Consider the following 13866-nt stretch of genomic DNA (forward strand, 5'->3'; position numbering starts at 1 on the left):
CCCAGAATGAAAACCTTAACATATAAAGAAATGTTTGAGGACTCAGGGTCTGTACTTGATAGTGTCTAGAAGGATCAAGGGGTTCTAATTGAAACATACAGAATACCAAAATGGCCTGGACCAAGCAGGTGTTAGGAAGATGTTTCCATTGGTATCAAAAGACCAGGACTCAAGTGCACAGCATTGGATTAAAGGGAAGACCTTTTAGAACAAAGATAAGGAGAGGCTTCTTCAGCCAGAGTGGTGAATCCATGGAATTCATTGCCACAGAAGGCTGTGAGGCCAGGTCACTGAGTATATTTAAGAAGAATATAGAAAGGTTAAGAGTATCAAGGGGATCAAGGGTTACGGGGAGAAAGCAGGAGAATGGGGTTGAGAAACTTATCAGCCGTGACTGAATGGCAGAACAGACTCGATGGGCTGAATGGCTTAATTTCTGCTCTTATGTATTATGGTCTTGCATCACTGCAAAAGACAAAGGTTAATGCATTTGCACTCATCTTTAGACAGTCCATTTCAGCTTTCTTGGAAGCTTCAAACAACAAAAGCCAGCTGTCAGCCAAGTTGATTTGTTCTATTTAACATCAAGAAACAACTGAAGGCATGAGATATAGCAAAGAAAACAGGGCCAAAAAACTAGTCCAGCACTCCAGAACTAGTCATGCACTTTGCCAACACTGTTTTAGTACAAACTATTGACATGCAATGTGGAATACAGCCAAGGTAGGTCTTGCCTAAAATATCAGAGTGAATCAAAATGGCCAACTGTTCCCAGTATCTACTTTTCAATTTTGGCAAATTGATGAAAAGTATAACAATGCTATCAGTGCCACATTGAGGGAGATGCAATGGGTTAGTGACATTATTGCTGGGCTGCTAATCCAGAGACCCAGGTAATGTCCTCGGAACCAGGGTTCAAAACACGCCACACCAGATGGTGGAACTGAATCCAATTAAAAAATCTGTAATTAAGAAACCAATTATGGGACCATTAATCCATTGTTGTCAGGAAAACCATCTTCTTCACTAACGTCCTTTAGGGAAGGAAACTGCTATCCTTATCTGGTCTGGCCTACAGATCAATCCTGATTTACAGTGATGTGGTTGATCCCTAACTGTCCTAATTAAGGATAGGCAATAAATGCTAGCCTAGCAAGTGATGTACTTATCCCATGAATGAATTTAAAAACACTTACACAGCAATTACATGCTTGCTAATTCAGTCTTTGGGTTTTGCCAGGGACATTTTGACTTCTGAACACATGACAGCATTAAGCCAAACTTGGATAAAGAGCTGTATTTATGAAGAAAGTGACGGTGAAATGCTGCCCCAATGGCAGAAAAAAAGGAGTTTAGCAAAAATGAAATCAATGAGATTCAGGGGAAAAACAGTTACCAAGGAATGAAGTCATATTTAGAATCAAATAAAGAGATCATTGAAGTCGTTGCTGACCAACCATCCTAGTCCCAAGAGAACACTGCAGGGAGCTCATCAAGTAGATAGTTTCTAATCAAACTTTTCTGATTTTTTTCCCCAAAACACCCCTGTGGCCAGTAGGACATGAACCTAGGTCTGCTGGCCATAAGGTCGAGACAACACAACTGCATCACAAGATTCCTGCTTCAAAGGGTAGTGTTCTAGACTCAATTATCTTCAGCTGCCTTACAGATGATCTCCCCTCCAATATCAGGCATGGAGTTGGTTGCCAATGATGGCAGAGTGTTCAATACTATTCATGACTCTTCAAATGCTACAGACAGACATGGACTGCTTGAATACGACACGGATAACATTCAGGTTTCAGCTGATAAGTGGCAAGCAACATTCAAACCACACAAAGAGTCAGCCAACGACCACGTGCAACAGAAACAGATGGGCTTTGTCACTTACAGTAGGCAAGATCTTTGTCTGACAAAGCCTAACAAACTGGAGTGAGTCTTTTGAGGAATGATTCAGTTGTGTAGTTTAGGGTACTGCAATTGATGTTGTTTATGTGGATTTTATCAAATTCTTTGACAAAGGTCCCATACAGCAGATTGACAAAAGGAGTTTAAAGCATATAGGTTCAGAGTAACTTGGCAAATGGGATCCAAAACCAGCTTAGTGGTAAGAGACAGAGGGTGATTGTAGAAGGGGATGGAGCCCAATGTTCAGTAGCGTACCACGTCTATCAATCTGAGCCTTTTACTGTTCATGATGTACATAAATAATAATAGATGAGAATGTTGTGGTGGGGGGCATTATATGAGGATTGGCCAGGTGGTTAATAGCAAGGAAGGAGGTCTTAGGTTACAGTAAGATATTGACAAGTTGGTCAGATGTGACAAGATGGAATTGAACACTAAAAAACAGTGAGGTGATGCACGTTAAACTAACAAGGCAACAGTACTGAATGAATGGCAAGGCAGTGGAAACCTCAGGGGAATCCTGGGGTGCCTGTCCACAGAATCCTAAAAACAACATGATGGATTAATATGGTGACTAAGGCAGCATACAGGGCATTTGCTTTTATTGTGCATGGCACAGATAAGAGTAAAGGAGGTTATTCTGGAGTTGTACAAAAAAAAACTTTGATTAGGCTGCAGCTGAAGTACTGCGTGCACTTCTGGTCACTGCAGGTTACACATGATTGCACTGAAAGTGAATGTGTGGTAAGCAGGATGCTGCCTTGATTAGAGCAATTACCTATGAAGAGAGGCTGAATAGTCTCAGACTGGTTAAGAGCAGGTAAGAATGGGGGGGGAGGGGCGGGACCTGACTGAGGTGTAGAAACCTCCGAACCTTTAAAAAGTACATGGATCAGCACTTGAAATGTCATAACATACAAGGCAATGGGCCAAGTGCCAGAAAGTGGGATTGATGGGCCAAGGGCTTGGCAGGAAGGATTAGGGAGCATCCAAAAGGCATTTTACACATATGTGAGGAATAAGAGAATGATCAAAAAGAGAGAGTAGGGCCGACAGGGATAGCATAGGGAACTTGTGTATACATGAGTCTGAGGTGGATGGGGAAGCCCTAAATGAGTTTTTTGCTTGTCTTTACTAAAGAAAAAGGATCTTGTAGTGAATGAAACCATTGAGGAGCAGGTAAGCATGCTGGAACAGATAGAGATTGAGGAAGCTGACATGTTGAAAATTTTGACAAACATCAAGATTGACAAGTCACCAGGGCCAGACCCGCTTTGTCCTCGGCTGCTTTGGGAGGCAAGAAATGTGATTGCTGCGCCACTTGGAGATCTTTGCATCCTCGCTCTCCACCAGAGTTGTACCAGAGGACTGGAGGGAAGCAAATGTAATTCCTCTCTTCAACAAAGGAAATAGGGAAATCCCCAGCAATTACAGACCAGTCCGTCTCACGTCTGTCACCTGCAAAGGTGTTAGAAAGGATTCTGAGGGATAGGATTTATGACCATCTGGAAGAGCATGGCCACATTAAAGGCAGTCAGCACGGCTTTGAGAGGAGGTCATGCCTCACAAATCTTAGAGTTCTTTGAGAATGTTACTAGACAAATTGATGAGGGTCGAATGGTGGATGTTGTGTTTATGGACTTCAGTAAGGCATTTGAGAAGGTTCCCCATGGTAGGCTCGTTCAGAAGGTCAGGAGGAATGGGATACAGGGAAGTTTCTCTGTCTGGATACAGAATTGGCTGGTTGACAGAAGACAGCGAATGATAGTGGAAGGAAAATATTCAGCATGGAAGTCAGTGGTGGATGTTCCACAGGGCTCTGTTCTTGGGCCTCTACTCTTTGTAATTTTTATTAATGACTTGGATGAGGAGATTGAAGGATGGGCTAGCAAGTTTGCAGATGACACAAAGGTTGAAGGTATCATTGACAGTATAGAGGGCTGTTGTAGGCTGCAGCGGGACATTAACAAGATGCAGAGATGGGCTGAGGGGTGGCAGATGGAGTTCAACCTGGATAAATGCAAAGTGATGCATTTTGGAAGTTCGAACTTGGAAGTTGAGTACAGGATTAAAGACAGGATTCTTGGCAGTGTGGAGAAACAGCGGGATCTTGGTGTGCAGGTACATAGATCTCTTAAAATGGTCACCCAGGTGGACAGGATTGTTAAGAAAGCATATGGTGTTTTGGCTTTCATTAACAGGGGGATTGAGTTTAAGAGCTGTGAGATCTTGTTGCAGCTCTATAAAACTTTGGTTAGACCGCACTTGGAATACTGTAGCCAATTCTGGTCGCCCTATTATAGGAAAGACGTGGATGCTCTGGAGAGGGTTCAGAGGAGGTATACCAGGATGCTGCCTTGAATGGAGGGCTTATCTTATGAAGAGAGGTTGACTGAGCTTGGACTTTTTTCATTGGAAAAAAGGAGGAAGAGAGGGAACCTAATTGAGGTGCACAAGATAACGAGAGGCATAGATAGAGTTGATAGCCAGAAACTTTTTCCCAGGGCAGAAATTGTTAACACGAGTGGTCATAGTTTTAAGCTGTTTGACGGCAAGTATAGAGGGGATGTCAGAGGCGGGTTCTTTACGCATAGAGAGTTGAGATAGCATGGAATGCATTGCTAGCAGCAGTTGTGGAAGCAAGGTCATTGGGGATATTTAATAGACTGCTGGACATGTGTATAGTCACAGAAATTTGAGGGTTCGTACATTAGGTTCTCACATGAGGATCAATGGTCGGCACAACATCGTGGGCTGAAGGGTCTGTTCTGTGCTGTACTGTTCTACGTTCTACTGTGCTGAGAGATTTTGAGAACAGCACTGAATTCTCTTTAACATTCAATACTAAGACTAGTCATGAATCCTATACTAACAATTTGAGGGCACTAATTAACTGAATTGGACCAGCCATGCAGCACCAAGTGCACATCAGAGCCCCTGAATTCTGCAGGGATCAACTTGCCTCGTGACTCCAGAAAGCCTATTCATCATCTACAACGTATGAGTCAATTATGTGATAGCATACTCCCCACTTGCGAACAAAGTGGTCAACACCAACTTAAACAAAATACTCCATTTAATCAGCACCCTATCTACCACTGGCATAAAGCGACACTATTTGCAAGGGCCTTGATATATACTGGTGCACTTCAAAGTTTCCCTCTGAGTGAGGCACAATCCTGATTGGGAACTATAATTATGTTTCCTTTGTTATCACATCACAAAACTGAAACTCTTCCTAACTCACTCAACTTTGGAAGACAGTCAGCTCTGGGCATGAGGAGCACACAGCATCAAGAGAGGACAAAGGAGACTGCAGGGATGAGGCAGACCTGCAAGGAGCATTCAGTTTCTCTTCAAACACTTGCAGTGAAATTGAAGAGTGATATCACGGGAAAGCAGTAAGCTGATTGGTTGGTGAGTAACTGACTGTACTTAAATAGCTCAAGCTAAAGGAAACATTATTTATTGAAAACAGGATTATCTATATTTGTTCTAGTCTAAAAGGTATGTGTAAATGTTGGAGAGGACAGCCGAGAGAATGTGTAACTGGTCATGTATGAAGAATCTTGGATAATAAGATTTACTGTCCTAGATGACCATATGCGCAGGAAGTGATCCCAGGTGCTGAAGCTGGAATTTCAGGATTTGGAGCTTGGGTAGTGCCTGGAGACACAGTGCTAATCCAGGAGGCTATGACTTGCATGGACAAAATGTTTAGAACATAATGCAGTACAAGCCCTTTGGCCCTTTATGTTGCACTGACCTGTGGAACCAATGTGAAGCCCAATCCTATACTATTTCATTTTCACCTATATGTTTATCCAATGACCATTTAAATGCCTTTAAAGTTGGCGCATCTACTACTGTTGTGGGCGGGGCATTGCACACCCCTACTATTCTGAGTAAAGAACCTACCTCTGACATCTGTCCTATATCTATCACTCAATTTAAAGCTATATTCTCGCGTGCTAGTCATCACCAACCAAGAAAAAAAGACATTGACTGTCCACCCTAACCCTCGGATTATATGTCTCAATTAAGTTACCTCTCAACCTTCTCTCTGATGAAAATTTTCAAGTCCCTCAGCCTTTCCCCATAAGACCTTCCTTCCATATGAGGCAACATCCCAGTAAACCTCCTCTGAACCCTTTCCAAAGCTTCCACATCCTTCCTATAATGTGTGACCAGAACTGTACACAACACTCCAAGTGTGGCCACACCAGAGTTTCGTACAGACTTGATATTGTGGCTCCAAAACTCAATCCCTCTAAGAGAAAGCTAACACACCGTATGCCTTCTTAACAACCATATCAACCTGGGTGGCAACTTTCAGGGATGTATGCACATGGACACAGATCTCTCTGCTCATCTATACTGCCAAGAATCTTATCATTTGCCCAGTACACTCTATTCCTGTTGCTTCTTCCAAAGTGAAACACCTCAGATTCACTTTGAGGTGAATTTAAACTCCTCCCATTTAAACTTTTCCACATTAAACTCCACTTACTACCTCAGTCCAACTCTGCAGCTTATGTCCTCTGTAACCTGCAACATCCTTTAGCACTATCCACAACTCCACCGACCTTAGTGCCATCTGCAAGTTTACTAACCCATCCTTCTACGCCCTCATTTTTAAAAATGACGGTAGTGGCCCCAAGATCCTTGCAGTACACCACTAGTAACTGAACTCCAGGATGAATATTTCCCATCAACCACTACCCTCTCTCTTCTTTCAACTTGCCAATTTCTGATCCAAACCGCTAAATCACCCTCAATCTCATGCCTCTGTATTTTCTGCAATAGGCTACCATTGGGAACCTTATCAAATGCCTTACTGAAATCCATTTACACATCAACTCCTTTACCCTCATCCACTTGTTTGGTCACCTTCTCAAAAGAACTCTAAGGTTTGTGAGGCACAGCCGACCCTTCACAAAACAGTGTTGACTATCCCTAATCAACTTGTTCCTTTCTAGATGATTAGAAATCCTCTCTTATAACCCTTTCCAACACTTTATCCACAATCGAAGTAAGGCTCACGGTTTACAATTACTGGTTGAGAGGTAACCATACAGCAGCTGAAAGGACAGCTCAAAAGGAATGGGTGACAAACAGACAATCTAGGAGGAACAGGCAAGTAACTGCAAGAGTCTGCTGGGGTCCCACTCACTAACCGGTAAACCATTTTGGAAGCTGATGAGGTTGCTGGTACCTCGAAAGAACGCAGTCAGAGCCACGCTTCTCGCACAAGCATCTTAACTCAATAGGGGGTAAAAAAGAAGAAGAAAAAAGGAGCTATAGTGATAGCTTTAATCAGAAGTGCAGACAGGCATTTCTGCAACCAAAGACGAGACTCCAGGATGACTTGTTGCTTCCCTGCACAAGGGTCAGGGATGTCACTGGACAGCTGGAGGGCATCCTGAAAAGGGGAAAATGATAAGTTAAAGGTTGTGCTACATATTGGTGCCCACAAAGATGTGGGCAAAGTGAGGATTATTGTCTTACATCAAGAATGTAGGGAATAGGCAATAGATTAAAAAGCAGGAGCTCAAATGGTTGTAATCTCTGGATTACTCCCTGTGCTCTGTGCTAGCAAGTATAGAAATAGGAAAATAGGACAGATGAATGCATAGCTCAAGAGTTGACGCAAGAGGGAAGAGCTTTAGATTCCTGGGTCACTGGGACTGTTTTTGGGGAAGATTGGATATGTACAAATGAGATAGTCTGCATTTGAACCATAGTGGGGCCAACATTCTTGCAGCTAAGTTTGCTAGTGCTGTTGGGAGGCGTTTAAACTGGTCTGCCAGGGGAGGGGACAATATTTTGATGAAATGATGACACATCATGCCACAGCAAAGAAGGCAAGTCAGAGTGAGTTCAGTTATGTTCAGTATCAGGACAGTAAGGCAAGACATCTTCAGTAGAAGGTGGCAACAGCAACCATTTCAGCAACAAACATTAACAGCAAATTATTCTCCACAAAGTGGGTTGTAGTGGCATTACTTTTGCCCAGGGAGATTTGAGCAACTGGACTTAATGCTAGTAATTTAATAAAAAGATGAAGTTTTACAGCTTAGCATCACAATGGAAGGCCCATCTGCATTCTGCTTCCAGAATTCTGTCAGTGCAGAGGTCAGCCTGACACAATATCCTCATGCCTGTAAAGCTAGGAAAATTCAGCCCAACTTTTCTCAAACCTACATATCTAATTTACACACATCTAATACATTCCTTTTCTATCCCCTAAACCATAATAATAGACTTGACTATCAATAGATTTAAATTCAACTTGATCAGCAAATTAAAACTGTTTTAAAAGAATAGAAAGCCAAAATATCACAGAATAAAGACAGTAGAAGTATAAGGGAAGAACGCACTTCAGGGATCAAATTAATCACTAAAAACTAATGAACATGCAGAAAATACAATTAAAATACAGCAGTATTGGCCTTAATATAAAATGGGTGCAAGTTTATTCATGGCACAAAGCTCTGGTAAAATTGTATTCAGGGTACTGCAATGCAGTTCTGGACACACGATTGGGACTGTATTACATTGGCATTATTACTAGGCTAGTCATTCAGGTCCTGGACTATTGTTCCAGAGTTCTATATCTCCATGTGACTGAGGAAACTTAAATTCAATTAATTTGTAAAACTGGAATAAAATGTTATTTGCATTAATGTCAATCATTAAGCTACTGGATTGTTCTAAAAATTCAAATTAGATAATTAATGACTTCAAGGAAATAGATGAAATGTTCTTAAATTTCTACTCTGCACTAGATTACTCATTGATCTTTTCACTTGCCTATTTTCAGTGTTTAGTTCTTCAATAGTTTCAGAGTTTTGCAATTAGAAAAAGCAAAATTTTTGTACAACAGTTTTTAAAATGTCAATTGGTTGCATGTTGCGCATATCTTAGACGTTGGCAGTAGCCTAAGCATTGTGATTACTGTATAAAATTAATTTCTAATATTTTATATTTGACCAAAATGTGTGCATTAAATTGGTGACCTGCTTGTATTCTAATAGTGAAGAATTTAATCCTCAAGTTATTTAATGCAAAAAAAAAAGAGTCAAATGGAATAAATTACTTACGGAACATGGTGTAGAACTGCTGTGGGTTCAGGTTCCATTTACCCCATGGGGTTTTGTGGCCCTTAGACTGAGCATATTGAGCACTATTAAATTCTGGTTCTGTACCAAATGAATCCAGCACTCTAAGCATACACCTGAAAAAGGTGAAAGGAGGCAGGTAAGGAGAAAACACCAAAAAGGCAGGTAGTTATAAATAAGGCAGGTATAACTGCACTTATGTATATTTACATGCTTAATGTAGCTTTGTGCTGGGAGTGTAACCTTTAGTTAAGAAGTAAAGAGTTGTGGTTGACTGTATAGTTTTATCAATAGAATCTTCCCAATGAAGATATGTGAGTGTCAAAATAAGGTCATGAAAATGAAAACACTTTTGAATGACTGGATTAAAAGTAAACTAATCAGTCTGAAATCTTTTACAAATTTTTTCTACAAATGCTGCCCAAGCTGGAATGCTTCCCCGTATTTTCCGCTGTATTTCATATTATATTAACTGATGTATGAATAGCAATAATATTTCCAGTCATTTAAATTAAAGGAAAAAAAGAATATTGTAATGTGTATACAAATTTGACAATTCTTTTTACCAGTTGAATGGGACAGCATGGTGGCACAGTAGTGAGGCAACAGTGCTAACAGCACCAAGGAGCCAGGTTGAATTCCAGACGGAGGTGACTGTGTGGAGATTGCACATTTCACTCTCTCTCCCTCCCTCCCTCTCCCCGGCCAAGTCTGCATGGGTTTACTGACCATACTCATTGCCCTGCAGTGTTCAGAAATATGTAGGCGAGATGGGTTAGTTATGGTAAACCTTCTAGGAGAAAGTGAGGATTGCAGATGTTGGCGATCAGAGCTGAAAATGTATTGCTGGAAAAGCGTAGCGGGTCAGGCAGCATCCAAGGAGCAGGGGACTCAACATTTCGGGCATGAGCCCTAAAGAAGGGCTCATGCCCAAAACATCGATTCTCCTGCTCCCTGGATGCTGGCTGACCTGCTGTGCTTTTCCAGCAACACATTCTCAGCTTAGTTATGGTAAACATCAGGATTGGGTTTGGGCAGATAGGATGCTTTTCGGAGGGTTGCTGCTGACTCGATGGAGTGAATGACTTTTATCCGTACTGTACCGATTCTATGTCACACAAGTTTAACCACTTGGCCACTTGATTAAGGCAAACTAAGTGGTATAGAGGTAATGCCTTGCAATCTGGAGGCCCACCTGTAATACATTATGGATTAAAACTCCCCCCACAGCCACCACTAGAATTTAATAATAAAATTTCCAGATTAATAAACACTTCAGCCCATTCATTTTCACTATTATATTAAGCAATGGTTGAAGAAACCGAATATTACTGCAAATTTAATAGGTGCTGACTATGTACTAGGTTAAGCACTGAAGGCATGTTCCAGAATTATCTGTTCCCTTAGTCAAGTTGTTCCAGTACCGCTGAAAAGCTAGCATCCACCCAGGAGGTAGAAAATTGCCCATTAAAACAAAAAGCAGGATCTACTCTATCAGCATTGTTAGCAACCCCTTTTCATTACTACTGCTATTAAGTGCTCAGCAATAGCCTGCTCGTTGACAGTCAGTTCAGATTCCACCACGGGCATGATCTGCTGGCTAAACGTAGCCATTGACCAAACAAGAGGGGAGGTGACATTTACTCCCTTGACGTCAAAGTCACATTGAACTGAATGTGACATCAAGGAGCCCTAGAAAACCAAGGTCAATAAGAATCAGGAAAGATCTCTGCATTCACCGCAGTCATATCTAGCACAAAGGAAGATGATTATAGTTGTTGGAGATCAGTCATCGAACTACAGCTGCTACATCAACCACCGCTCCTTTATCATAAAGGTCAGAAACGGGGACATTCACTGATGATTGCACAATGTCTAATCCATTTCCTTCTCCTCAGATACCAAAGCAGCCCAAGTCCAAATGCAGCAAGACACCAGACACTATGTGGTCTTGCACTGTTAAGTAGGAAGTAACAATCATACCACACAAGTGGCAAGCAATGACACCTATACAAGAGGAGAGAATCTAACCAATGTAATTATGGCTTATAGGACTACCTGGGAATTTCTAAAGCTTTCTGCTGAGCATTTTGAGAGTCATTGAATAAGTATGGCATAGATGGTGGGTCATTCAGCCATCCACTACTTATGGCTCTGTAGACTAATGCAGTTGTTTCTATTTACCTGATGTACACCCATAGCTTTGCATGTTATTTCCTCCAATCACCTGGCATTCAATTTTCTTTTAAAACTGAATTGTTTCCACTTCCAAAAGTTCTGCACCACTTGTGGCTTCTCAGATACTGAAGCAGTCCATGTTCAAAGCAAACAAGACCCGGACAATATCCAGACTTCGAACACAGAACATTGCAATGCAGTACTGGCCCTTAGGCCCAAGATGTTACGTCAACCTGTGAAATGAAGCTGAAGTCTATCTAACCTACACAATCCCATTACCATCCATATATCTATCCAATGACCATTTAAATGCCCTTAAAGTTGGCATGTCTACCACTGTTGCAGGCAGAGTGTTCCATACTGCTACTACTGAGTGAAGAAATTACCTCTATCATATATCTATCACCCCTCAACTTAAAGCTGTGCTCACCATCACCATCCAAGGAAAAAGGCTCGCACTGTGCACCCTAACTGATCCTCTAATCATCTTGTCTCGAAGTCACCTCTTAACCTTCTCTCTAACAAAAAGCAGTCTCAAGTTTGTCAGCCTTTCCTCATAAAACCTTTCCTGGATACCAGGCAACATTCTGATAAATCTCCTCTGCACCGTTTCCAATGCTCCCACATCATTCCAATAATGCAGCGACCCGAAATGTATGCAGTCCTTCAAGTGTGGCCGCACCAGAGTTTTGTACAGATGCAACATGTTGTGGCTCAGAAATTCAATCCTTCTACCAATAAAAGTTAACACACCATACATCTTTTTAACAACCCCATCAACCGGAGTGGAAAATTTCAGGGATCTATGCACATGGACACAGATCGCTCTGCTCATCCACACTACCAAAGAATCTTACTTACCATTAGCATAATACTCTGTATTCCTGCTACTCCTTCCAAAGTGAATCACTTCACATTTGTCCACATGAAACTCCATTTGCCACCTCTCATCCCACCGTCGCAGCTTATCCATCCTTCTATAACCTGCAACACCCTTCCTCACTATCCACAAGTCCCCTGACTTTAATGTCATCTACAAGTTTACTAACCCATTCTTCTACACCCTCATCCAGGTCATTTATAAAAATGACAAACATCAGTGGCCCCAAAACAGTGGCACATCACTAGTAACTGAACTCCAGGATGAACATTTTCCATCAATTACCACCCATTATCTTCTTTCAGCTAGCTAATTTCTGAACTAAACCGCTAAGTCACCCTCCATCCCATGCCTCCGTATTTTCTACAATAGCCTACCATGGGGAACCTTATCAAACGCCTTACTGAAATCCATATACACCACATCAACTGCTTTACCCTCATCCACCTGTTTGGTCACCTTCTCAAAAAAGAAAACGCAGTAAGGTTTGTGAGGCATGACCCACCCACCACAAAACAGTGCTGACTATCCCTAATCAGCTTATTCCTCTCTAGATGATTATAAATCCTCTCTCTTATAATCCTTTCCAACACTTTACCCACTTTACCCAAAATAAGGCTCACTGGTATATAATTACCAGGGTTGTCTCTACTCCTCTTTCTGATCAAGGGGACATTTACTGTTCTTCAGTCTTCTAGCACTGTTCCTGTGGACAATGATGACAAAGATCAAAGCCAAAGGCTCAGCAGTCTCCTCCTTAGCTTCCCAGAGAATCCTTGCATAAATCCCATCCAGCTCAAGTGACTTATCAATTTTCACACTTTCCAGAATTGCTAACACCTCCTAGTGAACCTCAATCCCACCTAGTCTCAGCCTGTATCTCCGTATTCTCCACAACATTGCTTTTTTTCTCCCCCCATGTGAATAGTGACAAAAATGTTAATTTAATGCCTCTCCTATCTCTTCAGACTCCACACACAATTTCCCACTACTGTCCTTGACGGGCCCTAATCTTATTCTGTCATTCTTTGATTCCTGACATAGCTATCGAAAGTTTTAGGGTTTTCCGTGATCCTACCTGCCTAAGATTTCTCATGTCTGCTCCTGGCTATTCTTAGCTCGCTTTAGGTCTTTCATGGCTAACTTAAACTCTCAAGCGTCCTGAGTTTTCACATCTCATCCGAACATAAGCCACCTCCTTCCCCTTGACAAGAGATTCAACTTCTTTAGTAAACTACACTTCCTTTGCACGACCACTTCCTCCCTACCTGTTAGATACATACTTAGCAAGGACACGGCAGCTGTTCCTTGAACAGGCTCCACATTTCAACTGTGCCCATCCTCTGCAGTTTTCTTCCCCATCCCATGCACCTTGCCTAGTTGCATCATAATTGCCTTTTCCCCAGCTATAACTCTTGCCCTGTGTTATATACCTATCCCTTTCCATCGCTAAATTAAACATAACCAAAATTGTGGTCACCATCACCAAAGTGTTCACCTACCTCGAAACCGAACACCTGGCCTGCTTCATTACCCAGCACCAAATCCAATGTGGTTTCGTCTCTTGCTGGCCGATCTACATACTGTGTCAGGAAACTCTCCTGCACACACTGGACAAAAACTGACCCATCTAAAAAGGTACTCAAACTATAGTATTTCCAGTCAATATTTGGGAAGTTAAAGTCTGCCATAAGAACTACCATTACTTTCGCTCCTATCCAGAATCATCTTCATAATCCTTTCCTCTACATCTTGGAATTCTTCAGAAGCCGATAGAAA

At 41.8% G+C, this 13866-nt stretch overlaps 1 protein-coding gene across 4 annotated transcripts in view; it reads right to left on the reverse strand.

Moving 5' to 3' along the window:
- mgat5 (alpha-1,6-mannosylglycoprotein 6-beta-N-acetylglucosaminyltransferase) overlaps positions 1-13866 on the reverse strand; it is a 143940-nt gene that overhangs the window by 50478 nt on the left and 79596 nt on the right. For all 4 annotated transcript variants that reach the window (XM_060827136.1, XM_060827135.1, XM_060827137.1 and 1 more), the window contains exon 10: positions 9012-9145. In XM_060827136.1, the coding sequence (XP_060683119.1) occupies positions 9012-9145 (134 nt within the window). The remainder of the gene's footprint in view (positions 1-9011; positions 9146-13866) is intronic.

This window comes from Hemiscyllium ocellatum, chromosome 7, assembly GCF_020745735.1.
Source record: "Hemiscyllium ocellatum isolate sHemOce1 chromosome 7, sHemOce1.pat.X.cur, whole genome shotgun sequence".
Classification (NCBI taxonomy): Eukaryota; Metazoa; Chordata; class Chondrichthyes; order Orectolobiformes; family Hemiscylliidae; genus Hemiscyllium; species Hemiscyllium ocellatum.